The sequence below is a fragment of the Laccaria bicolor genome, genomic scaffold (genome assembly GCF_000143565.1).
Source record: "Laccaria bicolor S238N-H82 LACBIscaffold_53 genomic scaffold, whole genome shotgun sequence".
In the NCBI taxonomy this organism is placed as follows: Eukaryota; Fungi; Basidiomycota; class Agaricomycetes; order Agaricales; family Hydnangiaceae; genus Laccaria; species Laccaria bicolor.
In genome coordinates this window covers 211,904-220,506 of record NW_001889924.1, presented here as the reverse complement: position 1 = coordinate 220,506, position 8,603 = coordinate 211,904, and the positions used below count along the sequence as shown (strand labels likewise).

The window sequence follows — 8,603 nt, the reverse complement described above, 5'->3', positions numbered from 1 at the left end:
ATTTTGAACCCCATAGCATTAGGGGATGAGGGATTGAGCAGAAGGGTGATAAGATGCATAGGCAGTGTGAGGCAGACAATTCCTCAAAGGGAAACTACATGTGTCACACATGCTTACAAAAAATCACACTTTTCCATCCTACTCTGAAAGCACTGTCTGTAAAGTGTATCTTTGAAAATTCAAATGAAGTGAAATAAAGTGTAAGTATCAAAATAGGGATTAGAGATGTGTACCAGAACTGGAATTTACAGTGATGTGCAGGCCCGGCTTGGCCTGAAAGCCATGGCTATGGCCCGACTTTGGGTGGCTCAGGCTTGACCATACTCAAGCCTGAGCTTTTTGCAAGGCTCAAGGCTGGCTTATGGGCAAAAGTCAAAAAAACACATACAATCAATCAATTAGTCTTGAACCCACAACAAAATTTCTACAAGTGCACCTCCATGTCAAACACTGCACCCCCTATCTCTGCTCCTCATCACATTGGGACAATTAGGACATCAAGGTTCAGGCATACCATCTGGAAACATCATATGAGGTATCTAAGCATCTCACACTTGCTTGGACTCATCACTGACCTCACTACTTTTGCAGACTTTCAGAGAAGAGGTTGAATATTTCTCTTCTATTCCAATATTTATCAGTCTTAACCAGTACTTACACCATCTCAAGGCTGCTGTGAAGTTCAGTATCAAAGTCACTTTAGTTCCAGCATATTCTCCTGAAGCCATGGCAGAGAAAACTTCGGCCAGGATGGTGCTGGCAACGATTATGAGCATGCAAGGTTACTGTACCTCTCCAAAGTGAGGTACGACCTTGCTTTGGGCTTTGCTGGGCCTTGACAATGGCCCAAGAAGGCCTGGCTTTGGGCCAGGCCTGGCACATCACTAACTGGAAACAGACATGTATGCTGGGGGGACAACTTGCCTCTGGCAAGGCATGACTGAGTGAAGTGAGTACTGTAGTATAAGTCCAGGTTTAAGTCTAACTATGTGTACTGAAAGTGGGATTAAATATGTGTACCAGAAGTGGGATTAAACATGAACTGGGATAAAAAATGTGTACCAAAACTGGGATTAAACATGTGTACCAGGGGGTCCAGGGGGCTTGCCCCCAGCAAGCTGTGACCAGCACCAGAGGCACGGCTGAGCGTTAGCGAGTGCCGCACTGTAGGTGCGGGTCTAAAGCTTGTTCATGGCGAAGAAGGCAATGTTTGGACCTATGGTGGTAGTGAACAGGTGAACGTCCTAGACAACTCAATCAACAAGCATATGGAACAATTACCACACTCATGATTCCTCCTTTCCACTCCTCGTCTAACATGGCCTGGAGTTGCAACTACAAACATAGAACTTTGTGACAAAGGTACGTCCGTCGAATTTTGAGCTTCCCTTTTACAATCTAAGATGCCCACCCTCAGATGCGCGTGATGACCAAGTCCTGCTTAAGGCCTACTCACAGGCCACAATTGCTCATACACAACCAGTACGCCGGTGTAACCAGAACACGTTGAAGCACTATCCCGTGGTTGCCGTGCAAAGTCCTTCCTCCACTGTTATAATCAATGTGCTCGATGCTGGGTGGGCGCAGCGTGCGGCTGAGGGTGTTGTGCTTGATTTCAGGTTTCCAGTGAGGAGGAATGCCAGGGTTTCCATGGGCTTGAATGATGTGAAGGGAAGTTGAGATTCAAAAAGGTTGGACTTGGGACACAACCTCTACTCCACGCAATACGCACATACTCTCTCAGAATTGGGAATCACTGTTTTGTTGTGCTTCTCAAGCCTGATCTCCGCGGGCAGACGCGAACGAGAGGGACGGATGTCTATGTGGAGCATGTTCGTTTGACAAATATTGTTCCCTCTTTGGATTCTTCGACGTCGACTTGAATGTGGCGTTTGACTACTTAGCTGATACTATATCCTGCAATAATGACACGCTCTCTAGATCTTTGACAAATTTGACAGAGAGAGGGGGGTGCGCCTTTGATGGATATCCTCGAAGTTACTAGTACTGTATGAGGATACGTTCACTGTCTGTCCCTTACACTAGTAACTACTGGTGTCCAAAGAGTCCGTCAGAAAGCTCTACCTCGAGCCTTCCTTTGCCTTCAGCATCTCCCCAAATATCTTCCCTCGACAAGTCAAACCCACCATCACCCAAGGCATCTTCGTAGTCCCATGTTGGCTCCCCTGCACCCTTCATGTTCCTCAACACGCATTGGAAGAAATGATCCCTGAATAGAATATCAAGTGGTCGTATGTGCGGATCTGAGATATGTTCCAGGTGTAGGAATGAGCTGTGGATATCGCCCAAGTCACGGACAAATGCGGTGATTCAGTAGCCGTCCTAAAATTCCAGAGTTCCCTAGAGTTGGTCAACTTGAGCTTCAAGTGAGGGTGCGCCGGGATCAGTGATGTGCTTGTAGAATCTTTTTTGAAGCCACTTTGAGTTCAGAGTGGTTATGTTGGGGAAGGCGGGGGTGAGATGAGGGCTTCGGAAAGATGAGTGCGAGGGAATATGTGAGCTGCGCATCCAGGTGTATGATTCAAGACCTGTTATTAGACATTTTTGGTCACGGTCTTGTGCACGTTCGCGATATCCATTTGTGGGTCTCTATGTAGTTTTTGTTGAGTCCCATTGACGAATAGTAGGATCGAGAACTCACCCCTTCCGGCGTGTTCGAAACCGTCAGCGCCCGCTGTCGGTATGTTTCCTGCGTCAAACCTACAGATATAGGACTTCCCTCCCGAAGAATGGTGAGTCCATGAAGTGCAACACCAATAAGTAGCCTTCTTTCAAGATGATATATCGACCAGGCTTCGCTAGTCGCTCTCAAGTTTTTTTGGTCCACGATGGCCAGGCATAGTTTCGTCCAAATCAAATATCACCCACGAGCCATCCGTTTGGATTATTCTGTGTAGCCATGCGTAGAAGTGAGTCCATGAGAGTCGAGACCGTAGCGTTTTCGTACTGCCAGAAGCCTGAAACTGGGTGAACCATTGGAGAAGCTGCAGGATTTTGGCCACTGGAAGGTCCAACTGGATACATTCCCGTCGTAGTCTTTGAGGGTCACATTACGTTGAGACATCATTGGGAATCTTTGGTTGAGAGTCTTGGAGTCTTGAGTCTTGGCAGAAGGAAGTATTAGTCGGGTCATTGAGACAGTCGCTTCTAGTGAATGGGTCACAAATTTTCAAGGCAATGAGCGAACCATATGTGAAGGATTTCAATATTCTGTAGCTGATAGGACTCGTTGGGAGAGAGGAAACTGAATGGATTTGATCTGGTATCGAGATCCTCCGCCGACAAACAACCATCCCTTTTTTTTCAAAGCCAGATTTCAGTGTCGACCTCTTCTCGTTCGGTGTCGCGACTTTGATGACTCATGTGTATGAATCATGGTCGGGTTTGCGGATTATGACTCCTAAGAAGTCCTCGTCCTCCCTTGATGAAAGTTCGTCTTTTCGCAAAAACATCAAAGAATCACCCTGAGACTCAAGTATCTTGAGGTAACTATGTTTCTGTTCAAGTTTTATGTAAACTCAAGCCGACTTGCAAACTTTCCACAGAACAACCATACCATGCCTCTTAACACACCAACATCGAATTTGGTCGAAGAAAAAGTCCGAAACCACATCTTCAACACCGTAAACGACCACTGGGGAATCAGGCAATTCTCCAAAACCAACCTCCCCCTCCCCATCTTCCACATCCACTTCATCGCCCACCCAAACGAGGACAACTCTGGTAGCGACGGGCAACAACCCACCAACCACTGGACCATGTACCTCGAAACATCACCAACTTCCTCGGTCCACATTGACGTCGCTCCGGACGATAACGATCTTGTGATGGTCATGCTTGACACGGAACAGGTCAATTACGATGCCTACAACGTCTTTCACAAATCGCTTCCTGTGGTTGGTGCTGGTGAAGGCTGTAGTGTGGCGACGGTTCTAGATGTCTTGATTACAAAGAAAAGGGATGTGTATAGGTTCACTCTGGTGGGTGAAGGATGTCGATACTGGCTCTCCATCTTTGTACTGGATCTGGTGGATGCTGGATTGGTGAACAGGGGAGACACTCAAGACGCCATTGATGGGCTTGGGATGTATTGGTCTTTTCCTCCTGGCACTGGCTCATTTGCAAGAGAGATTGCATGGGGTTCTCTCTAGTAGTTTTTTTCTGGTGATGGATGTACTTCAAAAGCTCGCAACGAGGAACCTAAATTTCGAACATGTGCGCGTATGCATATGACAGAAATCAAAATAGACGCACCATCATATTAAAGTCGAAGATACGTGATCCCAAACCTCTTCCAGTGCAACGCCTGCAACCGAGCCCAATCCTCCATATGACATGCATTAGCGAAAAGCCCAATGACCGCCATCTTCAATTGCTTAACGGGGCAATTCTCAGCCGATGACCACCTCGACTCAACCATATCCGCCACTCTCCCATCCTGGGCAGAAATGCATCCCCATAGCTTGATGGTGCTGAGATTCAGACAGAGTGTCTCAGTAATGGTCTCCTCCGCTGGCAGATCGTCCCCACTATGCAGAACCTTTTCTGTGAAGGTGGTATACGTCAACTGCCTCAACACCTCCTCCGTCACGCATAAATGCCTTTGATGATCCTCTGTGATGGACAGCGAATCCAACCATGTTGATATTTGAGGGTGTGCAAGGCACTCCAGCATCTCCTCCGCAGAGATATCGCACTCTTGTATAATGAGGTGTTTGACGGTGCACACAGAACGAAGGAGGAATGCAAGGAACTGGGATTGTGGCCAGTGGCTGATGTACACAGGGGTAATGTTGGGAAAGGACCAGTGGACTTCAGAGAGCAAAAGATCATTCAGAGCTGGTAGCGTAAGCTTGTCAAAGAGAATTCCGAGGTCGCCCACCATGCTTAGATGGAGGCGTTGTAGATTGTTGTGAACAATTGGGCCAGAGCTGTTTGTGATTGTAACTTGGACAGGAAGAATGAGCATTAGCTCTAGAGATGTGAGCTGAGGGCCTGGGTTGGGCCCGGGCAGAATGTGATGATGCGGAGACCCACAGTCATCGAAATGATGTGGCTCAGCCAGAAGTGCGTGAGCTGTGCCCAGGGAAAGGTGAGTGTTGTGAACGGTTTCTGGCTCAGCCAACTGATGGAATGAAGTCGTGGTGCGGAGAGCATCGTGGATGTGATGTGATCCACATCGTCCTGTTCCAGCCAGTAACTTTTCTCCAAGTATAGTTCTTCGAGCAAGGGAAACAAGGTGTCCTTGGGCAGTGAAGCGGACCCGGTTTTCTCGGACCATGCGTCTTTGTATCGTATACGGACTTTCTGCCATTGGGAGTGATGGGGGATGAAGACCTCGAACATGGACGAAATGACTGAATCGGTGGGATCCTCGGATTCTGGTTCGGCGGTAAGTATGGTGGGAAGAGTGTAGTCAATCCCAGCACGACTGCTGCAGAGGAATGGATCTCGCTCTTCGATGGAGATGGTCCAACTAGCTGCCACCGGCCAATAGCTTGGAGGGAAGATCATTTAGTTCAATAACTTCCATGACAAGGACCTTCTAACCAATTGGTTGCCTGGGTATATCTGCCTTCCCTGATCTGTTAAATCAAGATTTCCATCAGCACTGTATCGTTGTAGCGTTTGGAAGGTCATACAGATATTGACGACGAGTCCATTATGGTCTCCTGCAGCATTGTTGAACTCTCCCCCGGATATCGTTGTCGATTAAAACTGACATAAAAGAGATGGGGAGCTGGCCGCGCTGTTAGAGCTTGGGGGATGGTTTAGTCAAGCATTAAGTTTTGCTCACCTCGAGGGCCCGCTAACATTTGCCATAACTCCAATGATCAACAATACCCACTGAGTGTGGCTGAAATTTCAACTCGGTGTTGATAGGCAGATGCAAAGTTGAAGCATGGCAGGATACATAGGTGCCAAACAGCATTCATGATGGTGCATCATACATAACGGAGATTGAGATGCATACTATGACCGTGACCATGTAATTACAAGTTGAAGTTGCCGTCAACACTCCTCAAATTCAAAGGACTTCCTTTTGTTCAATGCCTTTTTAATGCTTGTCTACTAAGTATACAGTGCAGACACATATATACCATCGCACTCGACAAGATCCATGAACAAGAATTCTTGTATTCGCCACAAGCTGTCCAAGCTCAGGCGTTGGTCAGTGTCAATCAGGGCGACTGCATCTTGGCATGTATAGATAACAAAAATTGACCCCACCATCACAGTCGAACATGTGTGATCCCTGACCTGTCTAAGTTCAGCGCCTCCAACCAAGTCCAAGCCTCTGTATGACATGTGTCAGCAAAAAACCCTATTGCCGCCGTCCTGAGTTGCACGATGGGGCAACCTTCGGTCCTGGATAACCATCTCGACTCTATCATATCTGCGACCTTTCCATCCTGGGCAGAAATGCATCCCCACAGCTTGATGGTCGTGAGATTCGGACAGATAATCTCTGATGGGGTGTTCTCGACCAGTTGGTCGTCCCCACTGCCCAGAACCTTTTCTGAATAGATGACTGGTGGTGTATACGTCAACAGCCTGAGCACCTCATCCGTCACGCGCAGATGCTTTTCGTGATCTTCCGTGATAGACAACGAACCCAATGACTTCGATATCTGCAGATATGCGAGGCACTCCGCTATCTCTTCTGCGGAGATATCGCACTCCTGAATGAACTGCTTGATGGTGCAACCTGAACGTAGGAGGAATGCGAGGAAGCAGCCAGTACATCCAGAATTATGTATGAGATATAGTCTATTGACTAAGTCTACCTATGCATCACAGCAGTCAATTGACCAACCTTCCTAATCAGGAAGGTAGCCTTGCTGAGCACCCTAGAGCCAGCCTTGGTGCTCACTGATTCCCATGGCTTGCTCACTGTTTTCAGGGTCCAAAAGCGCACTTCCAAATGTGGTTGTTTTCAGGGTCCAGGGCACATTGCCAAATATGGAAATGTGCGCTTATCTAAAGGAAAAATAGCAGAAAAATCAGAAAAAAATGGGGGATGGTGGTTATGATGGTAGGTTGTTTTCAGGGTCCGTCCAAATATGGTAATCTATCCAAACATGGCCAGAAAATACCCGAAAAATCAGGAAAAATTGGGGGATGGGGTGATGATGTTAGGTTGTTTTCAGGGTCCAGGGGCTATGTTCAAATATGGTAATCTATCCAAAAATAACCCGAAAATACCCGAAAAATCAGGAAAAATTGGAGGATGGTGATGATGATGTTGGGTTGTTTTCAGGGTCCAGGGTCTATCCAAATATGGTAATCTATCTAAAAATACTCGAAAAATCAGGAAAATTTGGGGGATGGTGGTGATGATGTTGGGTTGTTTTCAGGGTTCAGGGTCTATTTCCAAATATGGTAATCTATCCAATGATAGCCAGATAATCACCAAAAAAATCAGAAAAAAATAGAAATGGTTCCCACTGTTGATGATGATGTTCAGGTACTTTGTTCAGGGTTCAGAGCAACATCCAAATAAGGAAACTTCTTTGTTTCTGATGAAAAAATAACCAGAATATCAGAAAAAAGCCAGAAAAAATGTAAATGGTGTAAGGGATGTCAGGCACTACTTTTAGGGTCCACTTCAGGGTCCACCTCAAAAGAAAAGCTCACCTTATTTGACCAAAAAGTGAAGAAAAACAAGATAAGAATGATTCTACCTGTCAGGGTCCATCTAATGGGGTGTTGGGATGGTGGTCACATGATCAATTACCAAAAATGGTCAAAAACAAAAGTTGTAGTCCTATGCTGTAGCTTCCTGAATCTGTTTGAATTATGTTCTGAAGTGCTCCTGTTGTGGAGACATGATGTAAAAGATTTTGAAAAGTGCTACATTTTTTTTGTTTTTTGTGTTTTTCTCCATGAAAACAAAACCAAACAACATGATTTCAACACATTTAGAAAGCTAAAAGAAAGGGCTACAATTATTGTATCGTGGGAAAAATGACCAAAAAAGGAAGGTGCATGCCTTAAAAGGGAAACTGACACTGACAGACTACAAGATATCACAAAAAGTTGGACTTAGACTACAAAGTTTACCAACAAACTACAAAAGACTACAATACAAAAAGTTAGACATAGACTACAAAGTTTACCAACAAACTACAAAAAGACTACAACACAAAAAGTTAGACATAGACTACAAAGTTTACTGATAGACTACAAAAGACTACAAAGGGGATATGGTTGAAGGATTGACATGATCTCACATATTGCCATTGCTGCAGCATTAGTTTTTGACATGATGCACAAGTTGTCTTTCACATCAGAAAAGATAATTCTGTGCCTTCCTATTGATACCTACTATCTCAAAATACAGTTATATGTTCTTGGGGATATGGTTGAAGGACTGACATGACTTCACATATTGCTATTGCCATGTCATTTGTTTTGGACATCATGCCCAAGTTGTCTTCCTCATCAGAAGAGGACATTCTATGCTTTCACATTGATAGCTACTGATCAATCCCAAAACATAGTCAAATTTTATGTTCTTCTAGGTTACAGTACTGTATGTGACTATCAACATGAATAGCCTCCCCTGATGTGAAAGCCAC

At 45.6% G+C, this 8,603-nt stretch overlaps 4 protein-coding genes across 4 annotated transcripts; 2 read left to right on the top strand and 2 right to left on the bottom strand.

Annotated features, from left to right (window-relative positions):
* Window positions 1–440: 440 nt before the first annotated feature.
* Window positions 441–679, top strand: LACBIDRAFT_312611 (uncharacterized protein; the record flags this gene model as incomplete). Its single annotated transcript, XM_001888278.1, has 2 exons — window positions 441–535; window positions 592–679. 2 exons carry the CDS (start codon window positions 441–443, stop codon window positions 677–679), a joined length of 183 nt encoding a protein of 60 aa, XP_001888313.1.
* Window positions 680–1,073: 394 nt separating this feature from the next.
* LACBIDRAFT_333611 (uncharacterized protein) lies at window positions 1,074–3,045 on the bottom strand (the record flags this gene model as incomplete). The annotated part of the gene is made up of 7 exons (XM_001888233.1): window positions 1,074–1,164; window positions 1,457–1,655; window positions 1,733–1,819; window positions 2,148–2,230; window positions 2,320–2,425; window positions 2,663–2,695; window positions 2,886–3,045. The coding sequence occupies 7 exons, from the start codon at window positions 3,043–3,045 to the stop codon at window positions 1,074–1,076; spliced, it is 759 nt and encodes a 252-aa protein (XP_001888268.1).
* A 533-nt stretch (window positions 3,046–3,578) lies between these two features.
* Window positions 3,579–4,172, top strand: LACBIDRAFT_333610 (uncharacterized protein; the record flags this gene model as incomplete). The annotated part of the gene is made up of 3 exons (XM_001888277.1): window positions 3,579–3,939; window positions 3,992–4,001; window positions 4,073–4,172. The coding sequence occupies 3 exons, from the start codon at window positions 3,579–3,581 to the stop codon at window positions 4,170–4,172; spliced, it is 471 nt and encodes a 156-aa protein (XP_001888312.1).
* Window positions 4,173–4,433: 261 nt separating this feature from the next.
* LACBIDRAFT_333609 (uncharacterized protein) lies at window positions 4,434–5,957 on the bottom strand (the record flags this gene model as incomplete). Its single annotated transcript, XM_001888232.1, has 6 exons — window positions 4,434–4,493; window positions 4,562–4,993; window positions 5,059–5,518; window positions 5,572–5,606; window positions 5,745–5,779; window positions 5,870–5,957. 6 exons carry the CDS (start codon window positions 5,955–5,957, stop codon window positions 4,434–4,436), a joined length of 1,110 nt encoding a protein of 369 aa, XP_001888267.1.
* Window positions 5,958–8,603: the final 2,646 nt, after the last annotated feature.